This window comes from Ammospiza nelsoni, chromosome 4 (genome assembly GCF_027579445.1).
Source record: "Ammospiza nelsoni isolate bAmmNel1 chromosome 4, bAmmNel1.pri, whole genome shotgun sequence".
In the NCBI taxonomy this organism is placed as follows: domain Eukaryota; kingdom Metazoa; phylum Chordata; class Aves; order Passeriformes; family Passerellidae; genus Ammospiza; species Ammospiza nelsoni.
This window is the reverse complement of record NC_080636.1, coordinates 63,455,881-63,478,262: the sequence shown is the minus strand read 5'-3', so window position 1 is coordinate 63,478,262 and position 22,382 is coordinate 63,455,881. Positions and strand designations below refer to the sequence as shown.

The following is a 22,382-nucleotide window of genomic DNA, read 5'->3' as shown; positions in this document are numbered from 1 at the left end:
TAATCAATCATGACCTGATGACAGCCTCAGCTATCGTGGTGTGACTAAGTGAAAAAGTAAAATCTGGGTGAAGATCCTTATGTATTGAAAACTTCTTTTTGTTTCCTTAAGGTTCATAATGAAAGATATTCCCTCAATAAAATGAGAAAGGAAAGGCTTAGTAGTTATTTTTTTGTAGGCCTGATAAACAATATTCCCTTTTGTGAAAATACACTCAAATTAGGGGACAAGCCAATTTGTAAAGTGTGTTGGGTGTATACTCTTCTGTTTTCCTCGCACAGAAGTTTGAATATACCTTTCCTGAATGCTTTAGAATAATTCTTTTAAAATGTAAATTTTTGCTTAATATTTAAAATATTCCTAGTGTGCTACTGTGCAACTAAGATACTTGAGTGCAACCATGAGGAAAAGCATAAACTATGGAATTTGGACTTGCATTTGTAATAGGTAACAAGACAGCTGTGTTGCAAACTTTTTTTGTGACATTAATTATACAGATCTTACCTTTTCCATTCCAATTTTCCCATCCTGTAGGTAGCCTTTCTTTCTTTCCCAATTGTGGCTGTAGACCACAAGTGTGACACACTTGCAGTGTTCTGCACTGAGGACAGAACTCTCTAAACTTATGGCTACAAAGGTGTGGTGAGGTGTGTGCCTCAAGAGTTGTAATTGTGTTGACTTTTTCTTGAAGGAAAAGGAATTTGTCAGGCATGAGCCTCTGTAGATGCAAATATTCTTTAAGGGGTTTTCTATTCTAATGTTAATGTAGAATTCTTATAAATAAAGGGGATTTTATTTCCTTGGCAGTTGTCTTGGTAACTGGACAGTTTTGGAGGAGAAAAGATGAAAAATGTACTTGGCTCATCAATCACTGATGCATTAATGTCTTCTCAGTGTTTCTACGTGAAAGAAAAAGTAACTTTCTGCCTTGAGGTAAGTGCCTGTTGTATACCATACCTCACCTGCCAAATTTTGAGAGGATCTAAGAAAAGAATACTGTATGTCTGAAATTAATTTCAAAAATGAGTGGCAAATTTTGGTCATGTGCGAGACAGGAGGTGCTTTGCTTTAAGCTCTCTCAGATCAGAAACTCTGTCCAGCTAAACTAGGGGCCACAACCCCTTTCTGCAGCCTGATGTGTCATCAGGTGCAGACCATGCAGAGAGAGCAGCCTGTAGCCAGGAATGCCTGTTGCTGCAGAGCACAAGCCTGTCTGTGCCTGGAGCCTAATGCGCTGTCGGTGCCTATAGCTACCTGCCAGTCAGGCTAAATGATCCCTGTAGGACCATTCCAATTGAACTATTCTGATGAGAAATGCGCCATGGTTCCTCAGCTGTCTGAAAGGAAAGACACCAATATGTCCTTCCTGTGCCTCCTGCTCAGGGTAGGTGGGTCAGACCACATTTTGCTCAGAATACAGATGGGGAAAACATAGATTCCAAGGTGTTGGTTGTTCTATCAGAGGATTAATTTGTTATTGTTATGAAGGAATGCCTGGCAGCTAAATGAACTAAGTTCTTGTGGAGTAATCAATGGAGGGCACCTAGAGAATATGAGGTACAGCAGTCAGATTATGGTCCTCCCTGAGAGTGTTTTTTAAACTTCCAGTAAGTTGAGTCAGGAAATTCTTGGATCATAAAGTTGAATCATCATTAAGAGCTCTATGTGGCATTTTCTTCCAGAAAACTGATGATTCCATTTGAATGTGCAAAATAGTTGACATTTTATGTGTGCTGAAGCAGAGAGTCACATACCTGACCTTTTTTTTGTGTCAGAATTTTCTTGTGCCTATTTTAAATTGGCCACTCTTGTTTGAAGTCCCCTAGTAATTGTATGAGGAGAAACTATGAACAGTGGTTTCCTGTTCACTTTCAATACTCCACATGGTACTCTCTAGACCCCATCCCTTTCTGTACCTTTGTCAGGTTGTACAGTCCTGTCTGTTTGGGCATCCCATACATAGAAGCTGCTTTGTTCCTTTGATCAGCTGTTCTGCTTTCTTTTACTATTCCTCTGTATAAGCTTTGAAATGGGCAAGTGGACCAGAATTTAATGCAGTATTCAGGATGCAGGCATAATATTTATTAATATTGGGATATAACTTTGTGTCCTTTTACTTTTCTGTTCTCTTTACAAGTAATTTCTAGCATTCTTTTTGGGTTTCCTTTTTTTTGACTGCTTCTGAGTTAATATTCTCATAGGAAACATCCTCAGTCTTATTTCTGAAAGGAATAATAATTAAACTCCTGACACCTAGGGGATTTTTTAAAGTGCATCACTTCTTCATACTTTTAAATTCCAAAGCTCATCTGTTGTTTTATTACATGGTATCTCAAAATTATGTTTCTGCATCATGCTGTAGTTTTTTGTGTACTGTGATTACTGGACAGTTATTGTATGATTATCATCTCAGTATTTCTTTTTTTCAGACAATTTATGAATATAGCAGATTCCTATGATAGTGAGCTGGCTTCAGAAAAAGCATTATCATTTATTTCTTTTATTTACTTTTTCCAAATAGGTTTGTTGTTTTTTAGATACCATTATGTTTGGCTTTAGTCTTCCTCAAGGCTTTTTGATTCTCCTTTACCAGGTAGGATGCATTTGCTCTAAGATATTATCTCTTGAAATAGTCTCTCTGTCTCCAGAAAACATGTGCTTTAAGGTTTGTGTTTTAGGAGGTTTTTATAATTTTATATAATTTCTGTCTTTGAAATTCAGCATGTCAGTAGTTGATCTGGTTTTGGGTGTTTTTAGAAATGCTGAATCTGATGCTGATGTAGTTCAGACAGAAAGATGAAAAACCAATTGTTTAAACTGGTCAGGACTAAATCAAGAGTTGCTTCCAATTTTGTGGATTTCCTAGCAGCCTGTTACTGAAACAGTTATTTACAGCCTCCAGAAATCCAGTATTATCTAAGTGATCAATGTAAAAGGTTTCACATTTTACTTCAGAGTAATTAAATTAATTGGAATGATAGTTCCTGGGATTTCCACATTCCATGGCCTTCCTGCCACCATGTTTCCTTTATACATGCAGTGTCCAAGTCCTTTTTTGGGGTATGTGTTCTGGGTAGGCATTCTGGGGTGGGCATTCTGCCATTAATGTTTTGGAGAATCTTGTGGAACATGGAAACCATGATTTTGGCTCTCTGTCCCTGTATCCTGTTCATATCAGACTTTTAAACACTTTTTTTTACTATTCTAGTTTTGCGTAACCTCTGTCACATTCTTTACTTGAGGTTGCAGGGTCTACCATGGGATTTAGAACAGGATACATTGTTTCCTGTGGGCACCAGTCTGCTTTCGGCTTGTCCATTTGAAGCTTCTGTGTAGTCTTCCTGATGTGAAGTGCAGATCCTGTTTCCTTCTGACTTTAAGCAGAAATTTGTTCCTCCTTTGCTGGGTATAATCCACTCTGGAAGCTCCCCAGTCTCTGGTGAACCTGAGCCTCACTTCCTTACTCCATTGCTTTAGCCAGTCATTGAAACTTTGCCTCCTCACCAGCTGGATTCTGGTGGGGGTCTTGATCTATGCCATTTTATGTTCAGTCTCCAGGATCTTCCTTCTTTCTTTTATGTGGTACCCAGGTGGGCTACAACCTCTGCCTCCTTCTCAGCATTTCTAACTTTTCCAGGCTTTTTTTTTTTTTTTTAAGTGATGCAGTGTAGTGCAAAAGGGCACATAAGAGGAATGTCTCTAGAATCAGGAGCCAAACCTGTTTGGTACCTGGCAATGGAACCACTTGTGGCTATTGCCTGTCCTTTTTTCTCATATGAGTTTTTTGCTGCAGGGAGTTATTGCCAGTAAAAGAAGAAACTCAGACATCTGGTACAGAGAGGGGACTATTGACCAGGATTATCACATTATTTAGCAGTTTAGTGCATTCCTGACATGAAATCAGGCCTGGAGGAGTTTTTCAGTGTCCAAAAAAAGCATCCTCAGTTTAACCTCTTTCTTTAAGCAGCAATAGGGGGTTTTCTTCCTGCAGGTGAGACTATACAAGGATTGCCATGAAGGCTCTGTGTTGTACATTCTTCCACCTATGGCACAATCAAGTCACAAGGCAGAGCTCTATGTCTGAGGATCATGGGGTGCCTGGAATTAATGTCTTTGCATCACCTATGCTCAGGTCAGGTAATCATGTGACACTTGATACTTTACCCTGGAAATTGTCACCCTCTAGCTAGGCTTCTGACTGCATTTTGCTTGCACATCTGGATTGACTCAGGTGTTCCTATATGGGATGGCAATGCAGCTGCCAGTTAAAGAATTGAGAAGCAATTACATTAAATGTGTCATTAACAACTGTATTCATCATGTTTTGTAACAAATTATGCTGAGACATTGAATCCAAATTATGAGAGGCTGAGGCTTATCTTTAGCTTATGCTTCACTCAAAGGAAGCTGGCAATCCCCAAAAGCAGTCTTCCTGTTACTTGGCTATGGACTTGATGTAAGTGGAAGGAAGAGCTCCAGCCATGTAAGGTGTATTTGCATCAGCGTGTTACTAAGCTGGTGATCCCTGAGCTGCAGAGGGGTCAAATAGAGGTCATTAAGGTAGAGGAAAAGAGTCCCTAGAGGTTAGAAAGTTTATTGCAGTTGAGCAAAGAAAATGTGTGCCACTCGTATCTTGTTGTGAGTCTGTCTTCTTTATTGTCCTTCTGAAACAAATCTGTGTGTCAGGCTATGTGATCACATACATCTTCTAGTAAGTTTAGTGGTACTGAGAAAACTTAAAACTTCTTAAAACCTAAAACTTTAAAACTTAAAGCATTTCTGAAGGTTCAGAAATGCTACTTTAGGTTACAGGTTGAGCTTGTGATAATTGTTTGCCAGCTAACTTGCTGTCACTAGCACAAGTAGAACTTCTTATTTACAACCTGAAAATATTTATATCACAAATGTTTGTGACACAGCAGAATTTTTTCAGTACAGAAATGTATGTGTAGCTAGGTGACCATAATTAAAATTAACATCTAAGGAGTAAAAGAAGAATGAAAAATTTGAATTTAGCTGCTGTTATGAGGGCAGATTCTTTTCTGGCCAAATGACCAATTTCAAGGAAGTTCAAGGGAGTTAAAAGGCACATACCTTTGATTCTACATTAGTTTGTCAGTTCCATACCTGACCTAGGGCTGAACATTTTCTCTTAAACATGCAAATTTTCTGCATTGATCCTTCCCACAATTTCTGATTTGTTCTTAATTATACCAAAGAAGGAAATAAGCTCTGCGTTCTTGCAAAATTTTCATGGCTCTTCTGATTTGGGGTGTTGCAGGGTGTAGCTAATGCTCTGAAAAGGCTTCAGGATTCCTGGATGAAAGGTGTGATGAAAGAAGTGTATTGTTATTGTTTTAGGGGAGGAATCATGCTACTGGGTAAGCCTCTGTCACTGAGACTTGCTGGACTTGTTTGTTCTGACTTGCCTATGACTCCTTTCTTTCTTAATTCAGGAGATAAAGCCTCAAGTCTATGCTGAGATGCTGCACAGTGTGTTGTGGTGCTCGGGACAGTGGAGAGAGCTCTTCCCAGAGAGAAGACTTCTTGCTGACCTCTTAGTGGTACACAGAGGTGAGTGCCACGAGCTTCTGGCTTGCTTCTTGGTATTTTGGGCAGCATGGCTACATTGTGTGTAGATTTATAGGGCAGTCAGAGCTTCGACCGAGGGTGTGGGGAGAGTGGCACTAGTGCTGAGCTTGCTTCTGTTTTGATCTGCCTTTCTTGCATCAGTAATCCTTCTGATATTTCAGCCTTTCTCCTCACCCAAAATGCATGTTTTCTGTGAATTCTCCAGCTCATCTACAGCACAGTATGGCAAGTCAAGGTGGCCTATGTGGAGGGCAGGTGAGAGTCATCTCACGCTGTGACTGACCTACCATTTGTGCTAGTGCAGTTAGAATGTGTTGTAGGCACAACTGCTGGACGAGAGGACGAGCAGAGGACAGTTGGTAAAAGTAGCTTCTTGTGCTTTTGATTGTTTTAATGGGCTTTGTATGCAGCCAGTGAAGTGTTATTCTGTGCAGAATCAGCTTGGAAACACACCAAATCTGGCATCTGACCATTTCACCCACCCTGCGTTGGAACGAAAATCAAACTGAAAACCCAGAGAGACTGTACCTGCTTGTGTGGTGTCTTGCTTTTGGAGTAGATTTCAAGAAATCAAAGAAGAACAAAAGGAGGCAGGCAGAGCTGTTTTTGAGGGCTGGAAAGCAGAGGTCTACTGCTATCATCTGTGACTGCCAAACTAACAGAGCAAGATATTTGTCTATGTTGTCTATGACCAAACACTGCTGGAAGGGGAAATCTGAGAGGTAATGATTTTAAAGTTACAGAAATTTATCCTAAACTGATTGCAGTCAGTGGCCATGTACTTAACATTTTCTTTACATTGAGATGATCTCTCAGTGTTCATGCAAATTTTAAGTCTTTATGTACTGAGTAGTCCTCCTACTTCTGCTAAAACTTGTTTCAGAACATGAGAGTCTCAAGAGGTTGGCTGTGGCAGTCAGCTGTAGAAAGACAAATAAGTGATAAAGGATATCTCAGTCCTTGGCATTAGTTACATCCCACAGACTGTTGTAGTGGTATAGGAGGCTACCTCTATCCCAACAAATAAAGAGTTCAAAACTTCCGAACAGTTGTGTGCAAAATGGATGAGAGAGTAAGGAATAGCAAACCTTTTGTGCTGATTGCAGAGGTGATTGGATAACCAGGGAAGCCTGTATGAGCAGCATTTTGGCATCATGGATATAGTTGATGGGAAGCTCTCAGTTAAGATATCCCAAAGACTGACTGCTGCCCTTGAATCTTGAAGCAAATGACAGGAGCTGGAGCCGTTGTCTTTACCCAGCTGAAGTGTGCTCAGGAGAAGCAGCAAGACCTTGGTAAAATTGGATGGTTAAGGGGAGGAGCTCAATTAGTAAGTGGCAAATACATTACTGATGCCTTATCTGACTGCAGAGGGGTGGCATGCAGCACCTACTGTTTTTGTGGGCTGTTCAAGGGTGTGGGGAGATCAAGCTGATTTAGTATGACGCATCGAAAAACGCACACTTCATTTCCCTCAGCAGATACCTTCAATGTTTGGAAGTCTTTCATTGTATCAGAATGCTTTAGGAGATATCAAACATTGAGCAATTGAGGCTGGTAGGTAACTGACCTCATCCAAACAAGGGTCTGGCATTACTTAGGCAGGCACCAGCTTCTTCTGCTTCAGTTCTCAAAGCAGCTGAGGTTGTTGTCCCATTCTTTTAGAAGTGCGTGTCCTGAGTACGCCACAAGAGCACAGGGGAAGTGCTAGGTTGGTGTGATTGCTTGTGGTAAATGTGGGAGTGAAATTAGCAAGTCTTGCTTTGTGGCCCTGTGCTTTTTCTATAGGCCTCCTACAGTAAGCCAGATGTATCCCATTTGCTGCCATTCCCAACCACCCTGCCAAGGTAGAAAGTTCCAGGGACCTAGTCTGGATTTTTAAATCACGCTCACCCGGCCAGCAGATCAGTCTGTTCAGTTGTCTTGTGAAAGGTCCTATTTCTAGGAAGAATGATTGTAGGCATGTACCTGAATCTATTGACTGGGAAAACTGGTCATGACTATAAAAGTGGAGAGACCCTCCCCATCAGATGTGCCACCCAAACTCTGCCACTGGCTCTTCTGAGAATACTGGATTGTCAGTTGGCAGGGGTATAAAAAAATCCAAACAAAAACAACAAAGGAAGACCGCAGCAGATCACATAGAAGAGGTTGCATGCTTTTTTCTCCCTGGAACGTGGCAAAACACTTTCAGTAAAGAGCTGGTACAATTCAAACATGGTTTGAATTAATCTAAGAGCAAATCTAGTTGGGGATGCTATGAGGTCTTAGCTTAAAAAGTCAAAAAATATCAAGGGCAGATCTGTAAAGCAGAACAGGGTGGCTGTTCCCTGCTTATCCAGAAATTTGGTGACTAGGGCCACATGATAAAGTTGCACTTTCTTTTCTTTGAACAGATGCATTCTGATCAGTTTGCTGGTATTGCTCTTGCTGAAGCTTTTGATGACACAGTAAGGTGTGTTATCAACCAGAAAAGATGGGTAATCTCAATATAGTGAATCAAACCCTGTCAGGCAGAGGTGGGAGCTGAACTTGCATCACTTGCATTGTGAATGAATATAGTAACCTTTTTGGAAGTTTGGTACAGCCAAACCAGCTTGTCACCTGTGTATTGTGCTTGTCTTTCACTTTTGGGTTCCAAATTCAAAGGTAAAGAATTCATCTGGGGCTAATCAGAAGTCCAACCTGAAATCCTATGTGCTTTCTCATTGGTTTCACAAGGAAGACTAATTTTAGCTCTGTAAAATTTTGGTATAACTCTTCTTCATAATATGTCAATAACTATTAATGTTGCTTTTATTTCTTGCTGTATTTCACTTATTAAAATATCTTGTATCGAGGTTTAATTTAATATATCTCTTTCCAAACACAACTTTAGTGCATTTTAAATACTTAATTAAATTAAAATATATCTATTTTCAAAATAATTCATTTGGACTTTTTTTCAGTACAGAATAACTTTTTAGGGATCACAGTCTTTGTCTCAGAGCCAAGGTGTGTAAGCTAGGAGATTTAATATTTTGCTCTTCCCAACCTGAATTATCTGTTATATGAACTTGAGAGATGCTGCTGTCTTCATGGATTATCTTGGGCCCCTTGGGAATGACGCATATTTTAAATGAGAACACGGATTGCTGGAGGAGGTTTAATGTTTGCAATAGTAGTGCCAAGATAAGCAGGTCTGTACTGAACTAAAGGATCTTGGGTTTGAAACTTGTCACTAATTCACTGCAGACTGAAAGCTGCCAGATCCAGACCTCAAGGAGGTATTTTTAAGAGCCATGAGGACTTGGCCTTTGAGAGCTCCCAGTGGTGTCTGGGTCTGATCTCTGCTCCTGTGGAATTTGAGTTATCTCATTCATGCTAGAGGGTGAATGCTGAATTCCTGTCGGCCCTGCTAAGAGTTAATTTGCAGCTTAGTGGAGTTTGGGCAGTAAAAAAAGTCAAAGCCTGTGATACAAGGAAACAAGAAACATGAGGCTGTGTGAAACACCGGACTCTAGAAGGCATCACACAGACAGATGTGGTATTTGGGGTCTTCTGAGGAGAACGCTGATCTGTTAAGCAATGTCTCTTTGCTACAAGAAGAAAGAAAGGATGTATCCATGGTGGAAGGCCTTCCTCAGCACTGCAGAGAATCAGTGTTTCTCTGGCCATTGAGTGTTGCTGGGTGGAGCAGAATTTGCTTGGTTCCTAGAGTGCAGAGAAGACCTCTAATTCCTAAACAGGGGGATCCACCTGCCACTAAATTATACAACTATGGAGCAGGATGTCCCAAGCACAGGAATCCCTGTCAAGGTGGTTATTCTGGTAGTCCTGCCCTCTGTGGCACCATAGCAAAAAAGGCTAGGGGAGTGAAGAGCTGTTTGGATGTGTAATGTGTATGCATAATAAAAGCATTGAGTGGATATAACCTGAACTGTCTCTCAGTAACCATCCTAGCCTCTGTCTCAGCAAAGCTAGGCATGCCTAGTTGTGAGATAAAATAGAAAGAAAACCAAACAGCAAAACATGGGGGCTACTGAGCTGGGTCCTGCATGCAGACGTTACAGTTGAAGGATACTGGTAACTGTACACTGTGGGAATTGATGAGTCTTGCTGCTTTCATTGCAAAAGTATTTTGGTTTTTTTCCTATTCTGTTACTTAGCAAGATGGAAGACAAAACCATCCTGCTAAAGGGAGGAAACTATTTTGGTTTTGAAGAGATATTTCCACTTTAATTTGTATATCCGATATACAAATTAATTACCTGTATGTGGATGTGGGTTGACACCTCGTGGGTGTTGGTGGATGAAAAGCTCAACAGGGCCCAGCAATGTGCACTCACAGCCCAGAAAGCCAACTGTGAGCTGGGCTGCATTGAAAGAACTGGCCAGCAGTTTGAGGGGAGGTCATTCTACTCTGCTCTTGCAGAGTACTGGAGTACTCATCCAGCTCTGAATAAGCTGAACATTGGAAGGACACAGACCTTCTGGAGCAAGGCCAGAGAAGGGTTGTGAAGATCGTCAGAGGACTGGAACAGCTCTCCTGTGAAGACAGACTTGAGAGAATTGTGGCTGTTCAGCCTGGAGAAGGGGACACTCCTGGAAGATACTGTGAAGAAATTCTTCACTGTGAAGGTGGTGAGACACTTGAACAGGTTTCCCAGAAAAGTTGTGGATGCCCCATCCCTGGCTGGAAGTGTTCATGGCCACACTGGGTGGGGCTCTGAGCAGCCTTGTCAAGTGCAAAGTGTTCCTGCCCTTGGCAAGGGTGCTGGAACTAGATGATTTTGAGTCCATTCCAACACAAACCATTCTAAGATTCTAAGATATGAATGCTTTAAAGCTTTTTCTTAAAAAACAAGTTAAGTGAAATCAGTATCAGAAGTGGTGTAGGGTTCTATTCCTTATCTCCCATGTTTACATTTCCCTCAGTACTACAGCACTTCCTAAGGTTTCTGTTCCCTTTGCAGGTCTGTGTGACTTGTGGAGAACAAGCAGTTCTGAAATATTGGAGGAGAAAGGGATCTCTGCTGCCAGTGTTTGTGGCTGTAGCTGGTATTTGCACAAAAAGGAAATAGAGACAGATGGCTGGAAGGACAGTGCTGCCTGTGAGAGCATGAGTCTCACATACAAGGAGATGCTCAGTTTTTTTAATCTTAAATTTTGTAGCTTTGGCATAAACCCACATTTTCAGGAAATCTGTCTGGATACAGTTCACAAAATGCAGCGGTTACGATCCAAGAGCGCAGTTGCCTCAATATCTGCAGAGTCAGCCATACACTGCCAGGGCTGTGCTGTGTGTTCTGTGTGCCAAGAGCACTGGAGGGATGGTGCTCCAGTTGCCATTCAAGTGGAAGCCCTTGGAGTGGGGACAGCTGCAGGACAGGGAACCAGTCTGATTCAGATGGATGGGAGGGGCTCAGGCTGGAAGCACAAGCTCTCCAGTGAGGAGAGCGAAGTGAAATGCAAAAGCTGCCTCTTATAAGCATGAGATGTGGCTACTGAGGAGGGGCAGAGGCATGTTGCCATAGTGGGCTATTCTGACTAGCCAAGAGGCTTGCCCTCAAGAGTAATAATTGACTGCCCATGAGGTATGTTGCAATTCCCTGGGACTGGGAAATGCTGTGAGATGGGTATGAGAGTGTTCCATGGAAGACTGCAGCAGATTGAAGAAACTGAGGCAGAACAGTTCCACTGGTTTTAGGTTTTTATCTGAATCTTTTTTTCTGCTGAACTCTCAGAGCTGATGGACAGTGTATACAGTGCAGGTCTAGATGGTGAGAAGTCAAGGCCTCAGTGAAGCCAGGTGAGTTCTGGTGGGTGTTATCTATGTGCTTATTGCAAAGGAGTAATCTTGGCCAGCCTGGGTTTTCCAACTCCTATCAACTGCCCTACAGCCTTGACATCAGGAAACTGAGCCAGTCTGGTGGGAGAAAACTTGGGCTGTGCATTGCAGGAGCAGAACTTGCCCCAGTAAAGTAGGAGCAAGAGAAGGAGAGGTACTGGCTTTCTCCATGGCATGTGACTCTGAAGCAGAAAACTTGATCTTGGTCACCTGTCCTGTATATTTTGGTAACACAAAGCTGCTTCTTGTGACTACCTGCAGTTGTGATGCTGGCAGAAGCTTCCCAATTTAAACATTTTCTTTCCCGTGTGCCACCTCTTTGAATGGGTAAAAAATTTGCCCATTTGGCTAGTGCTCTCACAGGCCAAAACCAAGATGTTATATGAGGAGATTAAACTTTAAGTTTCTTTCAACTTCCCTGTCTCTTGCTGAATACACCTTTGCTTGCTTGCAGATCTCTCATCTCCTTCCTCTGTAGTGCTGTCTGGGGGGTGTTTTTGTTTGTTTTATTTTTCTTTCCCTATTTATTTTTCTTGCCATTTCTTGCTTGTGGCTTTACTTGGTTTTCTTCCCATCAGAGCAGACAGTATAACACCATCCTCCTCTCTCACCGCTTCGCTGCCTTTTGCTATCTTAGATTGGTGCACCAGACCCTCACCTTTACTGCTCATCCTACCACTCAGTGCATTTCCTGAGATGGAGCCCCTGCTGTTAACCTGCTTTGCTTTCACTGTGATTTCTTCTTTTCCGCCTTGTCATCAGAAAACCCGCAAACACTTATTTTCTCTGCCTTTCTTCCTCTTCCTGCCTGCATCTTCTCAGATTTTGCTCAGAGATGGCTGTGTCACAGACCTGAGAAGGGGAAAACAGTGTTTAGTATGTCTGGTTCACAGCAATACCAACATGGATCAGGGGGTCTAAAGCAGCATGGTGAGTAGCCAGCCAGTCCTCCTCCTGAGGGCTGGCTGCTGCCATTTGTCTCTCCAGGATATCTGAGAGATTATCTCAGGTGTTCTTCTGATACCATGTACTAATGCACACCATGTTGCAGGGACTCAGTATGTGGCATGACGATTACCACATGGTGTGCTGTGGAATTATTTGGGATCTTTAATAATTGTGCATAAGGTTTTGCATCATCCTACAATAAAGCTACTGAGGGCATGCACAAAAACTCAGTTTTCCTAATGTTCTGTTGCTTAATGCTGCACTGGAGGATGTAAGTGGAGGAAAAAGTCTTCTGTGCCTCTGTCCTTGTGTGAATCAAGTTCTCTACCATTTTACAGGTCTCCTCTTGGCTTTCAGAGAGTTACTACAGGATATTGTTGCCATGTCATGTTTACACACAAGTACCTCTTTCTATATAGATTGTTTGGCAGGATACAGGATGTGGTTGCTCTCAACATATGTGTGGCTTTGGAGCAGTAAACCCCAAACCTTGCAGGGACTCAACAATTGTTACTACTCACAATGACTAAATAGAACCAAAGCTATGTATTATGTAGCATCTCTGGTTGCCTAGAGTATCCTTGGGGCAGAGGTTATTTCATCAGTCATGAATTATTACATTTATGTTCAGTTTTAGTACCTGTGTGGGCAGCTGGCTGCACCTGAAATCCGTGTAATATTTCTTGAAGTCAAATTGTCTCTACTAGCATTTCCTGCACAACTTTTTCTTGGTGCGTATGTGAGGCAACAGAGGCAAAGTTAGACAGGAAACTCTGACTAAATATAAAGGAAAAGCTTTTGCCATGAGGATGGGCAGTGACTGGACCAGAGATCTTGAGAGACTGAGTTACCTTTCTCCTTTGAGATACTAAATCTTGACTGGACAAGATCTGGAGCAACCGACTTTAATGGGGCTTAGTTTAAACAGTCAGGCCCTCGGAGTCCAGAGGTCCTTCCCAACCTACCTCTTTCTGTAGGGTTTTTCAGCTGAGCTAAGCTGTGCCAGATATGATTAGACTCTGGATGAATTATTGTCTTTGTACTGGAGTTGAATTTCTCCATATTGTTTTCTTCAATGCAGGCAGTGATCCAGATGGACAGAGCAGTAAGGCGCTTGGAGCCATGGAAGATCGCAGTCATTGTTGTGTCAGTGATAGTAGCCTTAGCCCTCATCATTGGCTTGATTACATTTCTTTTGTGCCATGGTAAGTGCCCTGCTACTTTGTTGTGACAAACTTTCAGGAATCTGTTGTGTTTCACTTGCTACTGTGGTCCTGCTTGATGATTTAGGCATGCAATTTTCCTCTGGTATAAAACTCACATGAGAACTTTCAAAATGCTATTTGAGAGCTAGATTGATCTGAAGACCTGTAAGAATACTTGAAATGTGCTTTACTTGAAGCAGGGATTTCAGTTTTAACCCTCCTTTTGTTTCTTGCCCTGGTTTTTCCACTGGTATCCAGTGTCTCCGCTGACTGACCAAAGGATAACAGTCTTTTGTATAAGCCAGAGGTGTGTCCAGTACTCAGGCTATGCATAGTAATCTTTTATGGGGTTTTTTCAGAAGCTCAACCTGGCCCCTCTAGCTGAGAATATTCCAGAAAGAGACAGGGCAGAGCTTTAGGCTTTTCAGACCTCAGAACTCAGTTCTGGTTGCCAAGAACCTAGTTTCAGCAGCAGATCATAGAATCATTAAAATTGGAAAAGATCTTTAAGATCACCAAGTTCAACCATCTTGGCTTATGACTTGAAGACAATTAATTCCATTCCCAGTCGCTTGCCTCATGAATGAAGTTGAGTCATTCCATTCCCAGTCTCTGAGGTAGCAGTGTGAGTTTTTTTAAATGCTTTTCTGCATTCCATGAATGGAATGAATCATGTGGCTATCTCAGCTCACCAAGAGTCAATGAGGCTGTGGCTTACACTAGGACACCAGAAGGAGCAGTGGCAGAGCTGCAGCTCAGCTTTGCTTTTTGCCAGCTCTGTGTTGCAAGGCCCCTCTCTGCCATACAACCAAGAAACAGTGTTTTAAACTGTTTTAAAACAGTAATTTTAAAATTAACCCAACCACTGAACAGATGCAAACAACTCTGCCCCACATGCCTTTCAGAGGGGCAGGAATGTGACAGAGTGCAGCTGGGGAGGAGTGGATGTGACTGAGTCAGAAAAGCTCCTTTGTCTTGTGCTATGTCTTCCTTAGGCCAACCAGAAGATGGACCCCAGGGCAATATTGTAGTGGGTGTAATTTGGAGCTCCTTGGGATGGTCCTCAAAGAAGAAATGAGCCCCTAGATGGTCCAAGGAGCAACAGGATGATCCAGAACCCGCTTTTACCAAAGTGCTGCTAAAGCTGTAATTTCACAGTTTACAGGATCACTGTCAGGGCCAGGGACCCTTGCTTGTGCCATATTCTGTGAGATATTGTGCATCTTTGAATTGTACTAAAGATGACCAGCTACCTTTCCTTCTTTTTCTCCTCTGTAGATCAAGACAGATATTACAATGCATCTTTCCTAATCACCAATGTCAAGTATAATCCTCAGTATGAAAGGCAAACTACAGAGGAGTTCAGGAACATCAGTGAACATATCGAAACCATGGTAAACTAAAAGCTTTTCTGCTTATACCTGACCTATGCTGAAGAGTTTTGCAAATGTGTAATTGAAAATAGAGTCAGAGGTGATTGTGCCTCATCCCTACATGGCTGGCCTTACCTTACACACCTTGCTGCTGTGGGTTAAAGATGCATAGCTGACTTTGCACATGCAGATAGTAAGCACAGGTGTCTGCTCCACAAGCCCTGTGGTGGAACTGGCAGGCACAGAGCAGAATGGATATTGTAATCAGCCAACTCAGTGTTTATTTTGGATTTACATTCCCTGATGGAAATTTAGTGGTAGCTTTGGTGTAGAGGTGGAGATCTGAAGGCATTTTCATGTGTTTCAGAGGCTCGTGAGAAACACATGTTATATTGTAAAAGCATGTACTCATTGCAGGTGTATTTTAACACACTCTTTTCTTTTAACAGATGTCTCAAGTATTCAGGGGGTCCTTTCTAAGTAAAAGATACATCAGGTCCCACGTGGTCAGTCTAAGGTAAGTCATGTGAAGGCCAGGAATAAGCAAAGATGTGCTAAATAAATTTTCTTCCAACCTGTTGACCATATGGAGCATTCCAGGTGGCTTGGGTTACACCAGTAGGGTGACTTGTCTGGTTGTTGCTGTCCTCTAGTGTTCATAACACTGAAGACTCAGTTACCCTTAGAGGTCAGCAAGGAAGAGAAGTTTGGTTTTATACTTCTGCAGACTGAATACCCTTTCCCTAACTGTTCCCAGCAAATTCCTTCTGATCACTGTCATAGCAAGAAGCTTTTGCTCCCTGCTGACATGTCATCATCTTTCTTTACTTGAGCACAGACATACAATTTGTTCTGGGCATCTGTGCAGAGCAGACCTGTTCTCATATAAAGAAGGCAGGCAGTACAAAGCAGTACCAGGAGCATTAGTAGGCAAGGAGAACTACACCATTTGTTTTTTGGTTTGTAGCCCAGATCCTGTTGGAGTGCTTGCATCTGTTGTTCTGGTATTTAAATTTCCCTCTGCTGACAGTGAAGCAACGACCCGGGGTCAGGTCAACCGTGTGTTACTCAGAAGGCTGAAAGCAATCTCGACGTTCCTGAATGTTGACCAGTCTACCATTAAACTCACAGGCAAGTGCCTTAGGTTTGTGTTTTCAGCTTAGAATTTGTTACTCACATTTTGCTGTTCTCAACATAATGAGTTTCACCTTAGTATGCAAATATGGGCCATTCTTGTTTTCTTTTTTGCCTTCTCAAAATTATCTGTTCGGCTGTCAACATGGGAAGTTGGAAGACAGAACATGGAAAGAACCAAAACCTATTGGCAGTGATTTATGAGTGTGAGCTCTTCTCCATGCATCAGAGACTTTCCCTGTGTGACCTGGTTGTGTTGAATGAGATAGTCCCCCTCAATTCATCAAAAAAGGTCCAACTTTGTGACCATGGGTTCACAAACAACTTTAAGACATACAGTAAATTGAATAAGAACCTTTATAACCAGGCACTGAAATGCAGAGTCCTGAAGCTATTAAAATTGCAGGGCTGAGGTGGTTCCCTTCTCTATCCTCTGCCTTGGTCGTTTGACAGATTTCTGTTGCAAGTGTCTGTAAAAAGATCCTGAGGGTCACTGGGCAGTCGTCCTTTCCCATGAATCTGTTGTGGATTGCTGTCCGACTCTGACAGAGGGGTTTTTGTAGGAAAGAAATTAGAAATGTTGCAGTTTACCTTCAGACAATTCCAGCACTGAGGACTTGTGAAGACTCATCTGACCACCTTGCCACGCGAAACATGAACAAAGGCCTGTAGGCATTTGCTGGTGGCTGTGTACTTTGTACATAGATGTAACTTGGACCCACTTGCAGTCATCTGCTGCTTTTGTTAGCTCTGAGCTAAGGCAAGAAATGTGCATCCTGTGCCTTTCTGTGAGGAGCAGAGGCTTAACTAAATTTCTCCAACAGAGCAAATTACTACTTCTTGTACTGTCACTCCAGGCAGCAATGCAAGCCATTTAATTTTTGTATCCTGGGTACAGGGAGAGAGTCTGGGCTGGATCACATAGCATATGAGAGAAACTTACTGTGGTCTTTGCTTTTTATTCCAGAACTGAACAAGGAAAAGGGAGATAACCTTTTAAACAACTGTAAGTACAAATACTTTATAGTAAAGGACATAGTGCTGGAGGTTTTGTGCTTACAAAGTCCTTATACTTTCATGATACAAGATGAAAATATAATTTGTTGCAGATATTAGAACAGTAGGCAGTGCATGAGCCAGGGGAGACTTCAGCTCATTTCCTTGCAGTCTTGCTGGCTCTATACATTTGTAGAATTAAGCATTCTGGCTTGGTGGTGGGAAGCACTTGCTTTAATGTTGGTTGTTGGAAGTGGGGGCATATACTGAGCTGCTATTGGCAAGTTTGCAGAAGAACTACAGTTTTGCTGTGGGCCATGATTCTTGCTGGAATCCTTCAAAAAACATTTTCCCTCCATCCCCCTCCTACCTGAAGGACAGTTTGGCAGTAGATGTCTGTCAGATTTGACCTAAACTTTAAGGAAAGACCAGAGGGTGGGAAAGGCAGAAGAGCTGTCCACACTCCGAGCACACTCATGTCCACACTCATGGCCTTGGAGAGTGGCAGGTTCTCAGTCCTCCTGTTGTGCTCCCCCGTGAGGTCTTAGAGCTCCTCTGGAAACTGGGAGACAGTGTAAGTACCTCCCAGGGCTCTCCATCAGTCCTCTGCATGCTTTTGAAAACTTTGCATGTAAGCTTTCCCTCTTCAAATTGCCTATGAGAATTAACTGGTTTGAATCTAACTTTTTTCAGCTGGGTAATACCTGATTGTTGGCACAGTGGCTGTAAGTAAATTGTTGGGAAGAGGACACTATTTTTTTGTTGCCGCTGCCAAGGCTAATCTGTAGGTGATCTGAAAAACTGCCTTTTTTTTCAGTATCTCAGATACACAGCCTTCAGGTCCCATGGGAATTCATATGGGCTTGTGTGTCTGAAAACTGGCTTAATGAAAAAGTACTGACTCCTCTACCAAATGTCTTTGTTTACCCTGCATGTACCTTGAGACACTTGTGACCATGGCACTTGGTTTCCCTGCTTTAGGTGAAGGCTGTCTCTTGATGGAGACTCCTGCCCCATTACACCTGTGCCTGCAGCCATGAGGGCCTTGAATCAGCTAAAGCAGAGCTGCCTTTTCTCTGACAGGCTGTGGAATACGAAGACAGGCATCCTCCTTCACAGGAGTGGAAAGAATAACTGATGGGCAGCGTGCACCGGAGGGAGAATGGCCATGGCAGGGGAGCATTCAGCTCGATGGGAGCCATCGCTGTGGGGCATCAATCATCAGTAACACCTGGCTGGTGACTGCTGCCCACTGCTTTAGAGAGTAAGTCATCAGCACCTCTTTAGGACTCTTGGGTACTCTGACCTTTTGTGACCCTCTAATATCTGTATCTGCTGAAAGATCATGAAGTTGTACTCTTCCCCTTTGGCAAGCCTGGTCACATTGCTTTTTGATGCTTAAATGGAGACCTAAGCTTCCTTAAGTATGTTGTTTTGTGTGGCTCTGGCATAACCTCAAACATCTCACAGAGTAAGAGACCCTCGGAGGTGGACTGCCAGCTTTGGAATTCTGCTGAGACCTCCAAAACAGAAAAAATTAGTCCGCAGAATTATTGTTCACGAGAGATATGGTGGCGTTCTCCTTGATCACGAGTATGACGTGGCTGTTGTGGAACTTGCCTCTCCTATTGAGTTCACAAGTGATGTGCACAGTGTCTGCCTTCCTGAAGCATCTCATGTTTTCCCAGACAACGCTTCCTGTTTTGTCACTGGCTGGGGAGCTTTGGAGAATGATGGTGAGTGTCTCTTGCCTCCCTGTGCCCTGTCACACATGTGCCTGAGAAGACTGATGTTAGTTTTATGGGGTTTTTTGTTTATTTTGAATTCCTTAGACTTGGTGTTTAATAGGTGCATGTCCCAGTGAGATACCTTTGGACTTAGTTGGCTGCTTTTTTTTCTGGCTTGGTCAGTGGATCAGAAATGGGGGGAAGACCCTGAAGGTTAGTCTTACAGGATTTAAGAGCAACTTTTCTTAGTTTCTGTACACACAGCACTGGTTGAATACATTTGGTTCTCCAGTCCCTCTGGGTTTAGCTCTGACATCAGTTCTTTCGCTATTCAGATTTTTTGCAGAGGTACCATGACAATTTTCATCAGTTTTTCTCTCTTTGGTCATAAGGGAGGCCTCATCAAGTGATTTGAGTAAGCTTTTTTCAAATTAGTCTGTGTCATTGAGGTTAGAGAGGATGGGACTATAAATCTGTTTGTGAGAGTCACTGACCTGTATAGGTTGTGTTTCATGGGAGACCCTTGGGATGTGTAGTGATTGCCCAAAGCTATGCTGCAGTTAACCAAATAGGTCTTTTCTATGATAGCAAGGACATACCATGTAGCCTATAGTTGAATGCAGCACTGAAATATGTACAAAATTCCATTTGTCCATTATGCTAAAGAGCATCTGGTGATGATTAAAGATGGATAGGAGTTATGTTTGGGAGCAAGTGAAGGACTTTGGCAGTAGAGGGCATTAACTTTCTTAATCCTGAGACATTTTCTGTGTAGCTCCCTTAATTGCCTGTGATGGCAGAAAAGTGGCAGGAAAAATTTGCTACTCCTAATCATTGAGTTTTATATGTTACTTACCTTGTCTGCAAATGCTAATGCCACTTCTCCTTCTAGGCTACAGTGTTAATCAGCTTCGACAAGCAGAAGTGAGAATTATAAATACTGCAGTTTGTAATAGGAGAGAAGTGTACGGCGGAGCGATAACAGCTGGAATGTTGTGTGCTGGATACTTGGAAGGGCAGGTGGATGCTTGCCAGGTAAGTCTCTTTATTGGTAGTAGTAAAAAGGAAATAGGTGGGTTGGAAGGTGATGTTTTCTAGAAATAAAATGTACTTTGGACAATCTTAATTTATGAGTTTCAATATCTTGATAGATACAAATTAAGAGCTTCAAGGCTCATGTACTTCAGCTTGCATGAGTTTTTTGGAGTCTACACTTCAGTTTGCATGAAGTTTATACACAATGCACAAGTGAGAGAATGCAGATGTGAGGGTGTGAATTAGACATAGGCTGTGAGCCTCTGTCTTGTCAGTAAACTGTGTGAAACTTGAATTATAGCTGAGGTCTACAGAAAAATACCTGCCAATTATAACAGAAGAATTTGAGAATTTGAGTTCATGGCTATTTACTTTTTTCTGTCTGTTGACATTTTTCTCCTTAGGGTGACTCTGGTGGGCCACTGGTGCATGCAAATTCCAGAGGAATCTGGTATCTTGTGGGAATAGTGAGCTGGGGAGATGAATGTGGCAAGCCAAATAAACCAGGAGTATACACACGAGTGACTTACTATCGAAACTGGATCCAGTCCAAAACGGGCATCTGAAACCTGGAGCAGGTTAAGTTCTGTGGGCTGTGTACAGCTATTCCTCTGACACATCCTGATCTGTGGTCGCCCTCTAAGCAGCTGCTGGCTTAGCTTGTGGTGGTGTATAAAGTACTTGTAAGCTTGGAGCAGTCTGGGACTTGAAATTGATTTGGCCTACAGCCAGACAGGAATGGACTTGATCCATGTGACATTTGTTTGTTTGGGAAGTAGTCTGTCAGAGGGACAACTGCCTTCATCTGTATGCAATATATTGACCCTTTTTTCTACATGGCCACATGTCTTGGCCCCAGCTTTTATACCCAAGCAAAGTGTTTGAGCCCAAACAATCATCTACCAGCATCCAAGACAAGCTATAACTGAAACCTGGCCCATCCATTTGCTGTGTGCTCACAAGGCCCTGCCTATCCATAGAAAAGCTACAATCCAGGCCCTGACTCCAAAGCTGCAGTACTTCTGAATTCTTGAGCTTTCTCCTGCATCATTCCAGGAACTGAAATATAATGAAGAATGGAAGATGGCTTAGAGAAGTCTTGGCTCCTAATATCACACTGGACTGTTAATTAAGTGAATAGAGAACTTTTCCTTGCCTGAGAAAGAAATTAGTGGAAAACACCAGCTTGTTTCCACCTTCTTTGAACAAGTGATCATATGCCTGTTCATAGTTTCATATAAACAGTCTCTACCACAGCATTTGCCAGGGGAGTAATTGCTGGACTTAAGACCAAAAACCACCTTATGTTCATACCAATTTGTTGTCATAGCACAATATTTGGCTGAATTAATTTCCAGTTTTATCTTTCCAGACTGTATTTTTCTGAATAAAAGTCCTTTGCCTTTTGTGCAGGATGGATGGTTGAAACAATCTTAGTATGACCTTCATCAAAAAAAACTTCTCAATCTTCTCATTCTTATGAATGCTGTTCTCAAGTCTTTATAGTTTTATATGTGCATTTTTAGCTATATCCTATAAAAAAATAAAAAGCTTTTGCATTGCAATGGAAATATCCCTGTCCTTCAGAGCAGGACAGAACTTCTGACAGACCCAGAAATCTTATGTACAGAGCTCTCTCTTCTCAAAGGAACTAAGAATTGCCTGTGTTGCATTGCCAGACTGTAGCTGACTCATTTGGTCTCAGCCACACAAACCTCATATTCTCTCTGGCTTCATGTTTTCAGGAGCCCATGTTTCTGTGAGCCTGGGCAGAAACATATTTACCTTCTGTCAGGTAGATATCCAATGCTTTCTACAACCAAACAGCAGAACACATGTATTCTTGGTGGGGATGCTCTCCTTGGTGTGTCTGCAAGCTCTCCAACTTCATGTGGAACCTGATCCTAACAACAGCAAGTGCTGTGGACTTAATTGCTGGATAATGAGCCACTGAACTGCTCTTTTCTCCCTCTGTGGTCAGAAGGGAAAGGACTCGGGAGATGAGGTACTGGCCACACTGCCAAGATTCAGAGCTGGTCCAGCATGCCAAGCAAGCAAGAACCTTCTGCCAGGCTAGAAAAGGCAAACAGCAGGCTTTCAGTATGCTCTTAGTTAGAAGGGCCAGGGAAAACAAGCCCTCAGTAGTTATAGTCTTGTGATCAGAGTGTCATTCCAGTTGAGCACAGTCAGCTGGCAAAGTCAATGGCAGCTCAGGGATCCCCTCTGAGTGTGCAGCTTGCTGCCAGTGCTGCCCAAATAGAGCAGTGATCCCTCCAGAGCAGTGATAACAGAAGTATTTTGATTACATGTGCTGTGATCTGTTTGTCAGTCCAGAGAACAGTTTTTCTAGAGCTTCACTGGAGGTACTGGAATAGTTGGAAGCCCACAGAAGGTCGGCAGCTGTTATTCTATGCTTGTGTATACCTGGCACTGGATTTTTTTTTTCCTCCAGGAAATTTTCTTGTGGAATGTTGTGAGCTTCAGAAACAAACTTGGTGGTTTAATTTAATTTAATTTAATTAATATAGCAATAAATGCAGTC

The 22,382-nt window shown here is 42.4% G+C and overlaps 1 protein-coding gene across 5 annotated transcripts; it reads left to right on the top strand.

The window, feature by feature from the left end:
- The first annotated feature begins 857 nt into the window (after nucleotides 1–857).
- On the top strand, nucleotides 858–21,405 carry LOC132072244 (transmembrane protease serine 11E-like). Of its 5 annotated transcripts, none has more exons than XM_059470399.1 (11): nucleotides 861–933; nucleotides 5,457–5,574; nucleotides 13,452–13,575; nucleotides 14,854–14,969; nucleotides 15,398–15,465; nucleotides 15,979–16,079; nucleotides 17,050–17,088; nucleotides 18,162–18,342; nucleotides 18,549–18,814; nucleotides 19,698–19,840; nucleotides 20,245–21,405. In XM_059470399.1, exons 3-11 carry the CDS (start codon nucleotides 13,464–13,466, stop codon nucleotides 20,404–20,406), a joined length of 1,188 nt encoding a protein of 395 aa, XP_059326382.1. In that variant the 5' UTR covers nucleotides 861–933; nucleotides 5,457–5,574; nucleotides 13,452–13,463; the 3' UTR covers nucleotides 20,407–21,405. The 5 variants fall into 5 exon arrangements, with proteins under 5 accessions (XP_059326381.1, XP_059326382.1, XP_059326377.1 ...); XM_059470394.1 differs by having other exon boundaries at nucleotides 864–933; nucleotides 15,916–16,079; XM_059470398.1 differs by lacking the exon at nucleotides 17,050–17,088 and having other exon boundaries at nucleotides 858–933; nucleotides 15,916–16,098; nucleotides 18,142–18,342.
- The last annotated feature ends 977 nt before the right edge of the window (nucleotides 21,406–22,382 follow it).